Source organism: Lineus longissimus, chromosome 3 (assembly GCF_910592395.1).
Source record: "Lineus longissimus chromosome 3, tnLinLong1.2, whole genome shotgun sequence".
Taxonomy (NCBI): domain Eukaryota; kingdom Metazoa; phylum Nemertea; class Pilidiophora; order Heteronemertea; family Lineidae; genus Lineus; species Lineus longissimus.
In genome coordinates this window covers 17,163,487-17,179,295 of record NC_088310.1, presented here as the reverse complement: position 1 = coordinate 17,179,295, position 15,809 = coordinate 17,163,487, and the positions used below count along the sequence as shown (strand labels likewise).

The 15,809-nt window shown below is 40.7% G+C and overlaps 1 protein-coding gene across 4 annotated transcripts in view; it reads left to right on the top strand.

Moving 5' to 3' along the window:
* LOC135484047 (sodium- and chloride-dependent glycine transporter 1-like) overlaps nucleotides 1-14,116 on the top strand; it is a 60,207-nt gene extending 46,091 nt beyond the window's left edge. For 3 of the 4 annotated variants that reach the window (XM_064765117.1, XM_064765116.1, XM_064765120.1), the window contains 5 exons: nucleotides 2,153-2,290; nucleotides 6,888-6,987; nucleotides 10,739-10,839; nucleotides 12,186-12,353; nucleotides 13,471-14,116. In XM_064765117.1, the coding sequence (XP_064621187.1) occupies nucleotides 2,153-2,290; nucleotides 6,888-6,987; nucleotides 10,739-10,839; nucleotides 12,186-12,353; nucleotides 13,471-13,650 (687 nt within the window). In that variant the 3' untranslated portion in view covers nucleotides 13,651-14,116. The remainder of the gene's footprint in view (nucleotides 1-2,152; nucleotides 2,291-6,887; nucleotides 6,988-10,738; nucleotides 10,840-12,185; nucleotides 12,354-13,470) is intronic. The other variant, XM_064765119.1, reaches the window with a different exon arrangement.
* Nucleotides 14,117-15,809: the final 1,693 nt, after the last annotated feature.

The following is a 15,809-nucleotide window of genomic DNA, read 5'->3' as shown; positions in this document are numbered from 1 at the left end:
TATAATGAAGAAGAGAGAGGTTATATAATGACTAAAGGAAGGGATTATTGCCTAGGATTTTGAAGCATACTGTAAAATCTTTCACTTTATTGAATGACTCTACAAGAACTAAACCGGATATAGTACAACGCAAAATCCTTTATAATGGCCAATGGTTAATGATGACCTTAAAGGGAACTGGAACCGCCGAGCGATTTATTCAACTTTTCGACTTTCACCGCCCGAGAAAGTCAAACTTCCAACTTCCTATTCGAGTTCAGATTTGTAGCTCCGCCCCCAGTGCACGAGCATGCGCAGTTCAATTTGTTATTATTGAGAATCATGTGAGAATCACGTGAGTCATGCGATCTTTCATTCATGAGTTTTCGTAGTAAATTCCATAGTAGTGACGTCACTCAATGATTGACAGCTAGGCGCCATGTTTCATTCACGCCTCGCTCTGATCACCCGATACGCGGGAAATGAAAACGAGGTCATACAAACTGGCTTGGCGGTTTCAGTTCCCTTTAAGGCTGCACAGTGAAACCAAGGCTACACGTACACTCATGGTCAAAAGTAAATGGACACCAGTTTTTCTTGAATTTCTCAAAAACTAGGCTAAGCAGACACATTCACCTAACACCGATTGTAGCAAATGATCTTGGCTATTGAATAATGCTAAAATTTTAAAAATCTGTTTAGTTTTGCCTTTGATAGGAGAAATTTGATAAATGTCTCTTTTTCACTTCTTCTTTATTAGCAGGAATTCACCAATAAAAATTACATCCTCATGTTCGACTCGTGAAGGCCTTTCATAATATATCCAGTTTTTGAAATAATTCAAACTAGAAATGTGGTTTTTGGCCACTTTCACGGTAATGATTTTTACCCCACTGGAGACACCTTTGACATAGTCCCATTAAACCATTGTCAACTCCAAATGAAGTGAAGTGGTTTGTGAATGAATGCCAATTGTCTTGTATTGTGATCTGTCTGTTTCACAATGACCAGGCACAGGCCCAACGATTATGGTCAGGTCTATTACCAACTGCGTTACATGGTTGTCATTTTAGTTAACTGGTCAGATTACTAATCTGGGAATCCCAATACAATTATTCAAGTGTCCACCCTTTGTAAAAGGTCTGTTGACCACTCTGCCATGAAAAACACAATGCCCACTCATTCACTCAAAAGGTCTGTTCAATAGATAAGGAGGGACCATGTCGTAGATGTGTCAAGCATGATCCAAATCATTACCGTAAAAGTGGCCAAAAACCACATTTCTAGTTCGAATTATTTCAAAAACTGGATATATTATGAAAGGCCTTCATGAGTCGAACATGAGGATGTAATTTTTATTGGTGAATTCCTGCTAATATTAGCTTTATTAGCAGGAATTCACCAATAAAAATTACATCCTCATGTTCGACTCATGAAGGCCTTTCATAATATATCCAGTTTTTGAAATAATTCAAACTGAATGAGTCGAACATGAGGATGTAATTTTTATTGGTGAATTCCTGCTAATAAAGAAGTAGTGAAAAAGAGACATTTACCAAATTTCTCCTATCAAAGGCAAAACTAAACAGATTTTTAAAATTTTAGCATTATTCAATAGCCAAGATCATTTGCTACAATCGGTGTTAGGTGAATGTTTCTGCTTAGCCTAGTTTTTGAGAAATTCAAGAAAAACTGGTGTCCATTTACTTTTGACCATGAGTGTACATACAGCTTTCTATAGTTCTGATTGAAACGAAAGCAACACTGTCTGGCTAAAAAGCAATTAAACCTCAACGCCAGGTGATCTAATTTCCATAGTGATGCACAGAAATATCTTACAAACAAGACAGTGATTTGATAATCGCCGAACTCATTCATATTCCCGATTTCCTGCAGGAGAGGCATGTCAGCTTGCTATTGAAAACATTTTATACTCATTTAACATGTTTAATGTGAGTGTTCTAAACGTCGTCTGTTGCAAAATTCGTTTCAGACCTTCGTAGAAATTTATCATCAAATGTTGGGTTATACGTATCCTGTTTTTTTGAGAGGCATCTTGTCATAACTGAGAAGCTTCCTGTCACTACAAAAGAGACTAAGAGTCCCATCGTGATTATAAGATTTACGCGTATCTTAGTTTCATGTATCTTGCTATCATTTCCATTCAATTCAGTTTGCAGGCGTGGAGACAGTGATCACGACCATCGTCGACAACAACCCTCGCCTACTCCGTGGTCGGTTGAGGCGAATGCTGTTGACCGCACTGACCTGTTTTGTTATCGCTATTCTTGGTATACCATGTGTCATGCAGGTAAGCAACCATACTACGCGAATCCAGATATGCGCCGATACGGACGGAATATCTCCAATTTGGATGGAGCCATTTTTAGCTCAGCTGACAAAGTCAGCGGAGCTAGTCAAATAGCTATTCGATTGGTGTCCGTCCTTCCTTCCATCCATCCTGCCATCCTTCCATCTAGCCATCTGTAGACAAAGTTGGGCATTTTGTAATCATACAACCGAGGCACTTCAAATCTAGTCTTGCTTATAAACACCGCAGAAAATGTTGCTTACGGAAAAAAATTTGGGCGATTCGACTCAAATTCAGCTCCCCAGGGGGCAAAATGCGTAAATGAAAAAACAATTTTTTGACGCTCTATTCCAGCAGATAAAAGCTTGAAATAAAGTTGAAAAGGTTTTCATGATACAGAAGTTTTGATATAAAATAGATTAGTGTCGATTTATATCACCAGTTGGCGGTAGTGAGCAAAACTGTTGTTTGACCCCGGATGACCCCGCTTTAAATTTCCCGCCGAGGTTACCTGGAGTACTATCATCAAGAAAATGGCGGTGACCTTTTTATTTCTACCGGAGCGATGATTTTGAAAGTGACAAATTTTCTTTTTTAAGCCTTTACGGAAACGTATTTTGGTACGAAACTTCACACGTTTATAGAAAAGATCAATGAGAATGTGTTCAAATGCCCTTATAACGATGAGTTCAACAGAATTTGGTCAAAACAACCTTCGAATGGAGTCAACTTTCTTTGCGAAATTGAAGCGACGACTTCATTATTTATTGTAATTTATGCAGATCTGAGTCCAGCTGATGGGTGATGTTCTGATTTGTGTTCAAACTATTGGAAACTTCGAAAATTAGTTCTATTAGTGCTACTATTCTGCAGGAGTATATTATAGCCATTGATGTTGACAGCTAAAAGCACGAAAACTTTGTTCAGGTTTCTCGTCCAATCACGTGACCTCTCCAACACTCGATAATGCACTCTTTTTGTCCACGTTTTAGGCCAATCTTCGGCCTGAACATGAAATCTAATAAGCGCAGTACTTAAATCAGATGTTTCTCTCGCCTTGAAAACTTTCCTGGGTAAAATCCATGGAGATTAGCCGAGTTAATCCACTTTTTCCGTGCCTAAAATCTCTGCCGCTGAATTCTATAAATAGAAACTATTAACATCGCGGCAGTGTGGTTCCCATTGTGCGCCCTCCCACTTCACATCATGTCAGGAACTTTTACGGAGAGAGAGGGCGTGCGGTAAGAAGAATGCCCAAAATGACGTCACGTTTTCCTGGCAATGTCTCAAGCATTGGGAAAGCATCTTTAATTCAGACAACGTTAGAACTAGAAAAACGAATATGTTATGCAAAATTAAAAGCAGATTTCACCACTAACCAGCCAAATCGGAATACGACGGCGCAAAATGTTCTCGCTTTCCTCCTGCTAAAAAACCTTGTTCCCGCACTCCTATTTTAATTTATGCCAAGGAATATGATATGATCTGTTTTCACTTTTTTGTAATTAAATGGTATTCATATAATGAGATCAATAGTAGTGTCCGTGTCAGATCCCATCATGGAGGTATAAATAATTATTTATACCTCCATGATCCCATCGTTCAACTAGTCTTCTCTCCCCAGGTGCCTCGCACGGACCTTCACGTCCCCATACTCAAGACCAACTCTTACAATATCGCCCTCAAAACAACCCTGGAGTCATGAATTCACAGGTGCTCTTGTGAAATCTCAGTTCTAGTTTATTCATCAAACTTTATCGAGGGTTATCGAATCGAATGGATGTGTCGATCGTCGGGGCGGATTGATATGTGGTTAGGTTTAAGGAATTGAACCCAAGGCGGAGGACCTTGGTTGAGTTACCAAGACACTCGAGGGTGGAGCTAAAATACAGTCCAAACCCGAGCCGACAGGCGAGGGTTTGGACGAAATTTTAGCTCCACGCGAGAGTGTCTTGGTAACTCAACCAAGGTCCGGAGCCGAGGGTTCAATTTCTATTCTAGAATACCTCAAACTTAAAAAGATAGGCCACGAAAATAACTTGAATATGTGCAAATTTGGCAAATTCCATCCATCGCCGGCCCGGCCGGAGCGCCGGTAGCGCCGTTGTTTACATTATGTTAGCGCGCATAGGAAGTCCGCATTGGCTCGCTCAAGTGATGCTAAAATCCGCGCAAATGGGCTATTTGGAGCGTTTTTCTCGGCAAATATGTGTAGTGCTCATTAAAAAACTTAGGGTGGTTGATGCTTCCTTGACTGATTTGTGTTTGAAGTAGTGTTTTGAGAGCCTCAAACTTCTGAAGTGAGGTGAAATTTCTTTGACGTGACGTGTGCATGGTTTCCACATTTTAGTGCAACCCGAGGGAACTTTGGTAGAGCATCTTGGTTGCGTGTCCAAAACACTCCGCTCTCAGAACGAGGCTTATGCATTTTCCATTTAAAAGTTGACTTTACGGTACCAAGGTATTTTAGAATGTGCGTCCAAGGCGATTAGGTCATTCAGTTAGTTTGAGAAAGATCATGATCATGAAGATGCGTGTTGTGTTATCATAACTGGAAAATAAGTTGAAGTTATTATTAGTACTACGATTCTTACATGAGTAAAAAGTAGACGTTTTAAGCAACACAATAATGTTACTCCCATAAAAAAACTGTCAATTCTCCTTACCACTCACAGAAGCCAAGCCATTGCTGTTAAGTTATGCAGGGGCTTAATCAATTACTTGCACTCCCTGTGGGGTGAATAACATTACCTTTTGAACGGCTTGCTGTAGGGGATGATTGGAACAGCCGGTATACCTGCTGACCTGCTGAACCGATGTTAATGTTATTTTCAATCCACAATTGCAGGTCACCTGATTTTCGAGATTTCGCGGGAAATGAAATTGTAAACAAACACATGTGTGCAGTTCAAATGTAAACAAAAATGTATTTTTGGTACTTTTGGTTGCTGGACTTGGGTTTTCCCGCAGTTAGGAGCTGGATCAAATTGGTGGTCTATTGTGCTGTTTTAGTCAGAGGTAGCCCTTGATTATGAAGGGATTTTCAAATTAAGGTGACCATGGTCTTTTATGTGCTCAGCTCACCACAGCTTTCAATACTTGATGGATCTGATGAGGCGCGCGGAACCTGACATGGCCTTACCAAGGAGCTGCTCACGGTGCTGAACATCTAGCTTGCCTGTCGACTAAGTGCCTTTTTGGCCGAGACATTGCTACATGTAGGAGGAGCACGCATTTTAAAGTTATAGTAGTGATAGTACAGTTGGTTCGAGCCATTTGGAAGCCGACATGTGAAGGCCTATCTGGGTTCTCCTTCTTCTCCGTATAAAAAGGGGCATATTGCTGACTAAGGAACAAGGCATATTGACATTGCCTCATCATCTGTATGGGACCAATTGATATACTTTTATATGCACGCATACATCGTGCCATTTCAGGGTCCGAGTCTGTGGACAATTGGTTAGATTAATTTGTCTCTTCGATATTGCTCCTTTATTGCATTAGATTTTCATCGCAATTCGATCTATTCAAGATATAGCCAATTTGAACCTGTCTGCGCCAAGGATAGATTGGTTCCAGATCGACTCACTATGACTAGGAATACGCAGTAGAGCACAATGTCATGAAAAACGACCCTTTGTATTGTAAATTCTAATCACCTGCAGGACAGGTCAATTTCTCTCAATAAAATTAATTTTGTTGACTCCTGTAATCTCTACCTTATTAAAAAAAAAAGAAAGTGGTGCTAGTCCCAAACTGGTAATTTCTATTTATTTTGACCTCTGTTAAATCAGGATACCTCTCAATTACAGACAGCATTTTGTATCCTTGTGCTGTACAACCCAGCCTGGACATACCACAGTTGTCCATGGAGAGGTCTCATCCTCTCTGACACTTTTTTTCTGTAAAGCTACTGATACAACATACTGAACTAGGGATATCTTCCGTTGCCTCCTGTAATATTTACATACCATGGCTGATTAGTTCAATCATATTTCATCCAGCTGGCAGCTCTGCATTGGAAATTTTAGTGGTATAACGTGTTCTCTTGACCTTCAAACAGTAGTATAAAGCATATATTTACTACTTTATATCCTCAGTCCTATGTTATTAGGTCATCCAGCTGAGCGCCAGGCCCTTGGGCCTCTTGTTCACTTATTTAAGTATTTTTTCCGAGTAATAGCACCAACTTATGATTTGGCTTTCTTGTCTTCATAAACGAACAATTATAAGATTAAATAACGAGACAAAGGCACATGAACATGCATGATCCGAGAACATAGCCACAAGTACCTACATTTTTTGTTTTCTGACCCATGCATCATGGTTTGAAGTGGTGATTCCGATCCATGAAATATGCTGTTCAAAGTAACAAAATGGAAGGATATTGGAGTTTTAATCGTTTATATTTTCATTATACGTGTGCGATAGCAAAAAAGAACTGTCGATCCTTCCTTGCATGCATATCATGGACCTGATAACTGACATCTCAAAGGCCTACGCCGTTCGTTGAATATTTGACATTTGTAATTGAATTTAAAAATTCATTGAGAGGGATTTCACTGTATCATTCTTTCTTTATCATTTTCATTTTGAGGGCGGAGTATACGTGCTCTCCTTATTGGACTGGTACATTGCCACTTTGTCTGTGGCTCTCATCTTCTTCACAGAGCTCGTGGTCATATCATGGATCTACGGTAAGATATTACTTACACAGTGAAACTCGTGAGTGCAATTAGGGACACTCAATACATTCTATTGGCGTTTGCCTTGTCACAACCACTAATGTAAAAACCGATGCTTAAAGGAATGGGTGGCTCTTTATTTTGATAGGATTAATATTCTTCTTCTGTTTCATGAGCAAACTATACCTCTGAAAATTTTTGACGATTTCTAAATTTTGATTTTAATCTGAGGTTTAAGAAAATCAAGACTTTCGTTAATCTTCGCCCTCAAAGTCAAAGGGTCAATGAATTTCTAGTGCGCAAATTTCTTTCCCGCTCCCTGAGGCCGGACGTCATTTTGAGTTCACCTCGTCAACAGGGTCACTGAGGACAGTGAAGGCAGTGTTGTTTTGCCGAGATTTGGGAGGCGGAAGCCTCGCAAATCACGCCTATTCTTTCCCATTTTTCTTATTGTTCGAAGCCACATTAAGAAAATTACGAAATGGACGCAGTGTATATTTTTATGTGTTCTTACAACATCATCCGCCACTGGGGTGAAAAATCTACACCACGACGTCACGCTGCAGGCGCCCGATTACCCCATTTCTGCGACGATGATGGAAATGATGTTCGTCGTAATAACGGGGTGACGTGAATTCCGATCTCGGCGTGCACTCACGTAGCGGGAGAGTCTTTCGCGCCCATCATGACCCGCAATGTCTTGAGATCGCTAAATCGCTCACCCAAACGTTTGTGAGGCTCGATACTAGTGGTGACGCAAACGCATGAGAGTCGGGATGTTGGCACCAGGACTTGAGCGTACTAAAAATAACGAATAAAGCTTTTTCTGGTATCTAAGAGTAACCTCCTTGCACATGACCGGAAATATTTATATTGACGTAGTTCTGTCCCTGCTTGAAATGGCCGCCATTGCAATCTGAATATGGTGAAACACCTCATCCACGAAATTACTGGACTTTCTGTGGGGTTTTTTATTCCCAAAATTCCAAAATGGTTGTCATATTTCATTTCATGTCTTTGTCTGAAAAATTTCCCCCTAAAAAACCGTGATTTTAAGGGGTTTTATGCGCACTGGTAGCGTATAGAAAATTGCTGTGTGATCAGGTTTGTTGGTGCGGACGGAGGTGAGTTCTGGCCCTAGACCAGTTCTAATCGGCTCTAAATGGAAATGAATATTCACTTTAGTAATATTAAACAGGGTACAGCAGACTCGAATATCGTTAGGTAATCGCCATATTTACGGTATTTTTTTCGAGCATTCTTGTCGCGTACATTTGTGTACGTTATACATGCAATACTCGGGCAATCGAAGCCAATGGAGCAGAGATAATATGCTTGATGCTTGAATATTATCGCTGCTTTGGAGAATGATCGAAGAGCTGAAACAAAATTGGAAAAGCATCAAACACGTTCAAAAAATAGTTCAGTGATGAACCAGAAGAAGAACAAACATACTGCAGTAAAAAGCCGCCCGTTCCTTTAATGTTAAAACCAACGCCTAATGTAAAAAGACGTCGAAAGGATTGTACAGTTAGCGTCAGACGTTTTTATATCATGCATTACAAAGATTTATGTCGATTTGTTTTCGCACCGTGGGGGAGTCTATATAATAGCGCAGTGTCCGACGTCTGTCGTCGTCTGTATACCGTTTCAAAAACAGTGGCACGTTCTTGGATCTGATTACCTCTGACACTGAATTTCGGTCCGAACTGAATCTCACTTGGCCACCAGGGGGCCAAAGGTGACAACCTAAAAGTGTGATATTTCGCTTAAAAATGACTTGTTTTCAGAAATAGTTTTGTGGTACGTGCTCCGAGCAATGATACATCACATAGATTTGACGTGCTTTTCACGGTCACAGAGGTCAAAATGCGTAAAGTTGTCGTTTGAGTGTAATTATGGCACGTTTCTTAACAACCAAAGCTATTAACTTGAAACTTGGTACACATGACTCCCAACATCAGATAAACGTTGACGCCAAATTTCAGTCTGATTTTAGTCTTGACTTGGCCACCAGGGGGCCAAAACTGAAAAGGTGAAAAGTGCAATATCTCACTTATTAGTGACTTGTTTTCGATAATATTTTGACGGTAGGTACTCCAAGCAAGGATACACTACAGGTCTTAGGGGTGTTCGATTTGACACTAGATTGTCAAGATCACAGAGGTCAAATGGCATAAATTGGCCGTTAGGGTGTAACTATGACACGTTTCTTTACCGCCAAAGCTATGAACTTGAAACTTAGCAGGCATGACTCTCTAGGTCAGATAACCTTTGACACTAAAGTTCGGTCCAATCTAATTCTCGATTTGGCCACCAGAGGGCCAAAACTGAAAAGGTTGAAATTGAAAAAATACAGATTGTTTAAGACTTTTGTGATGTCCCTTTATGGTAGTTCCCTGTGGGATTACTCGCATCGGTCTTTCTCTAGGTTTTCCACGGCATGGATAAATTGTATGCGTAAACTACTATCATTACCAAGAAGAACACATAGGGCACTGTTGCCATTGATAGTGAGGGACGAAAATCCTAAGGCTCAGGTTTTTAAACGGTCTACGAAATTCTTCGAGACTTGTAGAAGGAGTGGTAATGAAAAAGTAAGAATGTCTGTAAATTTAACAATAACGGGACAATCAAATGCCAGAAACGTACTAGAAGTGAACAATTTTTAAGACAGGACTACAGAGGAGTACGGACAGATGTCGGAAATGATACGTGATTTATTAATAAAAAGAGATAGTGAAGATTACCATTTCCTTAACAGAATAGAGATAAATGACTTGTTAATATACCTGTGTGTTCACTAATAGTGAACTTTATATTTTTTTTTTCTTTTCAAGCACCTGTGTAAATAGTTGCACCAACTGTACACTGTACGATCAGAAATAAATAAATAAATTAGTTAGTAGCGTAAATTCTCGTTAGGCTTTAACTGGGGCATGTTTCTTGACAGCAGTGACAATTGATCTCACATTTGGTAAACATGTTCGGTACCATATAGTCAGATGATCCCAGTTCGGTTCGATCTGATTCACAGCTTGGCCACCAGGGGGCCAAATCTGAAAACCTTAAAAATGCGATTATTGCAGAACAACCTGCCCGATTGCCACCAATCTGGTATCTAACGACCATTATGGTATGAGGTCACAGACTAGGTTAAATGGCATAACATTTCCATTTGGCTACATACTATAGCATGTTTCTTAACCACCATGAATGTCTACAAAATATCTATACGGTGAGCACAATGGCCCCTGACCTTTTCATTTACTTTAAGCGTTGATCTTTATATCAAAGCGTCAAATGATCTCACAGTAACCGTTAGGACGTAAACCTTTCACACTAAGTTTCGGTTTTTACATAAAGGGTTGTATATGGCCTTACTATCAATTGATGTGATAATAAAAACAGTAACCATTTCTTTATTCTCAGGTGCTAATATGTATGCCCTGGCGGCAGGCCCTTTCTCAACACTTTCACTAAAATATAAGAACTTAACATTCAATTTCGAGAAGAAATTCTACTTTGACTCTATGAATCTGAACACTCTTTTTATGTTTTTAAGATTTACTATCCATTCATAACGGGATGTCAGACTGATGTTCAAATTAACATACAGAGTCCTCTGAGGTCCTGAGTTCGTCTCCCAGTCAATGCACATACTCATGTGACAGAGAGGGCGACTCTCCCATAGTTTTACAGTTTCCTCCTGCAGCATATTACCAATGGCCAAATAGTTTTCAATGTGTCTTTTCTCGTGCAGGGCTTAATCAATTCTTCAAAGACATCGAGCTGATGATTGGTTACCAGCCTCACTTTATTTGGAAGATAATGTGGGGAGGTGTTTCACCAGCTTTGACGATGGTAAGTGGTGCTGGTCGTCAATCTTTCGCCGCTTGGCATATATCGCGTGGGCCACAGCAAACGAGTAAACTACTGAATATGGAATCGTATGTCAAATTTAGATAGAATAAGGGCTGTACATGTGCCTGCCCATGCCGATCTACCGTCGTATTATCCATCCTTGGAGACGTTAGGATTGATGCCGGTAAGTCGGCATGGTACATGTCACATTGCAGACTCATTATACCAGAAGTACCTGAGGAGGTAACAATGCATGGGTTGATTCTGAGCGAGCACCACTGAGTAACCCGCTGGTGAATTTACTTCGAAATGATATGCATTCGTGTCATATCGTCTATGTGGACACGGGTTATTTTAGTGAATTTACCAATTTACGCACGTTTTGGCCGTTTTTACTGATGCGGTATTCTCCCAGGGCCCAGGCTGGTCGACAAATTGGAAAACCAGCAGCCTTGATACCCAACATTAAGATCAGGGGTGATATGAATAATAACTAGCAAGTGCTTTAATCTAAAACTACATGTACATTTACACCAGGCCTTTCTGAACAAAATTGAAGTAAAAGCTTTTGCTAGTCTTCATTCGTATCACGAGTAAGTCTACAAGGGCTCAGGCTGGTCGGCAAATTGGAAAACCAGCAGCCTTGAATACCCAACATTAAGATCAGGGGTGATATGAATAATAACTAGCAAATGCTTTAACCTAAAACTCCATGGTCATTTACACTAGGCCTTTCTGAACAAAATTGAAGTAAAAGCTTTTGCTAGTCTTTATTCGTATCATCCCAAGATAAGATTCTCGACAATCTGGGGAACTGATTTTCCAGGGCCGTGAACGTCCTGTCACAATTTTTACCACCAGTGCAAGTACGGGGTAGCGCGTCATTGTTGACACTGATCTGGTTGAACTTTTTTATGGCAAAGACCAAGCCTTATATAAGGACGTAATCATAAGTGGCTGAATACAACTTTTGCAATGTCTTTTAAGAATCGAATACAATTTAAAAATCGAATACAAAGCACGTTACACGTAATTTAATTAGCCGACATGACACCATTTCGTTCTCCGATAAAGAGGTTAGGAATTATGTGATGTTTAATCTCTTCACGTACTGTAGTATAAATTTCAACGTTAAGCACTTCCAATATCCTCCTTGAAAGCCTCCATTATTTCAAACGACTTGGATTCTAACTCTTTTATTAGCACACTGTTTTTATCAACACGCAGTATAACCCAAAATCGGCGGTCAGTCAGTAGCATGATGACATGGCTCCCTCGGAGATGCGTAGCTACAAAGATATGCAGATCCAATATTGATGTATTCCTTTTCCTTTGCTTTGTTCCAGGGTATATTTTTGCTGAGTGTTATACGATACACACCAGTGTCGTACGGCAGTTATGTCTACCCACAGTGGGCAGTGGCAATCGGTTGGACATTCGCCCTTTTGTCATTTGTGCCCATTCCATTATTCATGGTGAAAGTATTGATATCTGCCAAAGGAAATGTTAAACGTGTAAGTGATGTGATGTGTACTGAAAGGTGACATAATTTGAAGATTTACTTTCTGTATGATTGTAAAGTCTATTCTGCAAGAATCTAAAAATGGGATGTCGACTTTGATTACGTTCATCCGTGTATACCTCAATTTCAATGGAAATTCTCCCATATATAGTGGCAATCTGGGTGTGGCCCCGACAAAAATCATCAGGCCGGGGGGTGGGGCAAAAAACCATTTGGGGGGGGGGGGGTCGGCATTATGTCAGCCTTTTTGAGTTTCCGTTAACATTTCATTTCCTTCAGTTATCCGACAAACGTCTCCGTCGACCGGTCCGAGTTTTTGTGGCTTGTCGGGATGATTTCTTCCGAAATTCGAATGATCAGCTGGAATAGTGCCCCCACAGCAGCCATCATAGATTTTATTGGGAATGTCGATCGGAATGTTTTATGTGATCAAGCCGATTGTATGTGAATAGGGGAAGTTCTTTTTGAACATCGGCGTGATCTCATAAAACTTTCCACAGAAATGTCAATTTTCCTTTTGTTTGTTATAAGGGATTAGCGAGGCTATGTGTTTTTTTCGAGGCCCGATCATTGCGGGTGATTAGATTTAGAGGAAGGATTCTTGCGTTGCCATTTTTGAAACTTGACTTCAGTGGCCATCTGGGATGTCATTTTGCTCAATACCTCATCAGAAAAAAATTAATTAGTACTATAATCAGTGTCACCACATCACCTTCACAGTCATACCTGTTATGAGGGCGATGATGCCCCCAAAAGTTTTTACTTTGCATGTGAGCCTCTAATGATGTAGTTTGTTAAAATGAAAACGTTGATCAGTTCTCATAAAAAATAGCAGTTGTTATTTAAATCGACGTTGCAGCAAGACAACTGTGATTCATTCTCGTTGAAGTCGAATTGGGAGTCGTATCAGATCCATGCATAAAGTCATTAATCTTGCCGGGCAAGAAAGCATTTTAGGATATTGCTCTCGTCGAACAGGCAAGGCGTTTCTTTATGAAAAGTGGACGTGTAATGTCAGGTCTGGTGGAATCCGGCAATGCATCAGGAAGTAGCACGGTTTCTAACACAGTTTACATGTAACATCTGCACGTATGTTTTTTATTTGTCAGAGGTTAAAAGACGCGGTTCAGCCAACACCTGAGTGGGGTCCAGCTTTACCTGCATACAGAGAGTTGTATATCGCCACCCTGAGTGGGTCGCGGAAAAGAAGGATTTTGCCCTATATCAACTGCACGAAGGAATCCGAAGAAACTGGTACATCACTTGTGTGGAATACGGCTAAATTATAGCCCACTGGCTGAGCCAAACTTCACCCTTGAGAAGGAATTTCCCACCAAATTCCATGTTAGAATATATTTCGAAACCAACCTGATGATAAACCGACGAAATCAGAGTGATTCGTTTGCGTTGATTATTTTTAAAGATGCAGTTTAATAGTGTGGTCAATTCATCTTTGCATTACAACGTTTTAAATGAAAGCCTTACAATACAGTACGGAGAATCGTGTTCAGACAATTCGTCAGAATACTCTGGACGCTTTTACACGAAGTGCAGCCGGCTTGTGGTATTCGACTCGATGACTCGACGACGCGATGGCTCGATGACGCGATCGTTGCTATGGATTTTGCTAAAATACGGAATCCCATGATCCTGGTCTCCGGGCTACCGCTGCAACAGCAGAGGTTTTAGCTCGGCCTTCCCATACCCAGCTACGGTATGTAGAAGGATGTGCCCCCCCCATGCCATGGCCACTGAAGATTGGTCCCCGCGATTGATTTTGATATTTAAAGGACTCGCGGAAGTTTCATAGCATGCAAAATGACCGGAGATTTAATTGACAAACAAGCTTCTAGTGGCCAATGTCAGATGTCATGTGGTAGTCTGTCAACAATCGGAATTTCGCATATGTGCAGTTTTTTAGACTCAGTCACTCAGTCCCTCTTCCGCCCCTTGACATCTGCCCCCCCCCCCCCCCAATACATCAACCCCTATACATGCTTTCCGAAATTGGTGGCTTGCATTGGAACTAACTTTTTCCCCCTTGTCCGTCATTAAAGGCATCCAAGTGTGTTGGTCAACCATGACTATCTCCTTTGTCCCTCCACCACAGGCCTAGTTTCCCCTTATGACATCACTATTTCGGACACTCAGCGCCCCATTTCTGGAAAGGTGTATAGGACATTTAATATTGCCGTGCTGAACGGATATCCAGAGCCAACCTTGTCTCCAGGAACTCGCGTGTCATTTTAACATTGGAATTTCTGCTCGTAAAGAACCTGGGTAGGAGGTTGATCTGAACCAGCTATATTTAGGTGTATTCAGCTGTATTGACGGTAAGCTTGCATAGCAACATGGCGCATGGTTTTATCAAAAATGCGAACTTGTAGGAAACGAAAAATGGTCGGATTAGATACGGTGAAAACAGCTGGAAAGGGGTTGGTAATGATCGGTTCTTTTTTATTTTCCTCCACTTATGATTCTATGTATAAATTACAGTCCAGGCAGTGATATTCTTTAAAAAGATTCCAACTTGATCGCGTCATCGAGTCATCGCGTCGTCGAGTCATCGAGTCGAATACCACAAGCCAGTGCAGCCTACGGTGTCTGCGGAGAATGCCTTGCTTTCGAGGTGTGCACTGGGGGCCTACTAGAGTTGTCCTCTCAAGAGAACATTTCCCAAATTTCTAAAATCCCAGGTTAGGGTATGTCATAATAATAAATTAATTATTGTAATAGGTCTTGTCAACATGATATAAAGAAATTATTTGATGAAAAAATTAAATTTGAATTTTGCTAATTTGCTAATCACAACCGTGATGTGGTTTAGCAAAACAGTCTCCGTCTACATCACCGTATGCGTCGCATTCGAGTGGTTCATAGCTGTCTGCAGACCGTTAAAGGTGGCTTCGGTTTGTACCAAAAGGAACTCGTATATCGCTTTTGGCTGTGTGCTTAGCTTTGCATTCACCTATCGCCTGCCAATACGATTTGGCTACACAGTCAACTACCTTTACGACCCTTGCATTGGGAGGATGAGACCAAAGTGGGGCCATTCAGAGCTAGGTAAAAATCCAATTTTCGATATTGTTTACGAGAATATCCTAACAGTGATAGTAGATGCAGCTTTACCAATCATTCTCCTGACGGTCATAACATACTTTGTGCTCACAGCACTGAGAGACTCAAGGATGAAAATGTCAGAAGGTTTAGTCCGTGGCACCATTCATTCGAAATTTTCTTCATAGTCACAGTTCAACGTTGCCGTTAGTTACTCAACAGAGTATACGTCAAATTATCTTTAACCCAGTGAAGTCTATATCTCTAGTGATTAATGTTGATCAAAATATACATCATCTGTAGATAGTGTTCCAAAATACAAGACTATTTGCTCGACGTAGCGCTATCTACCTTGGGCACTCCTTTTGAGAGTTAACAAGCGCTATTGCAT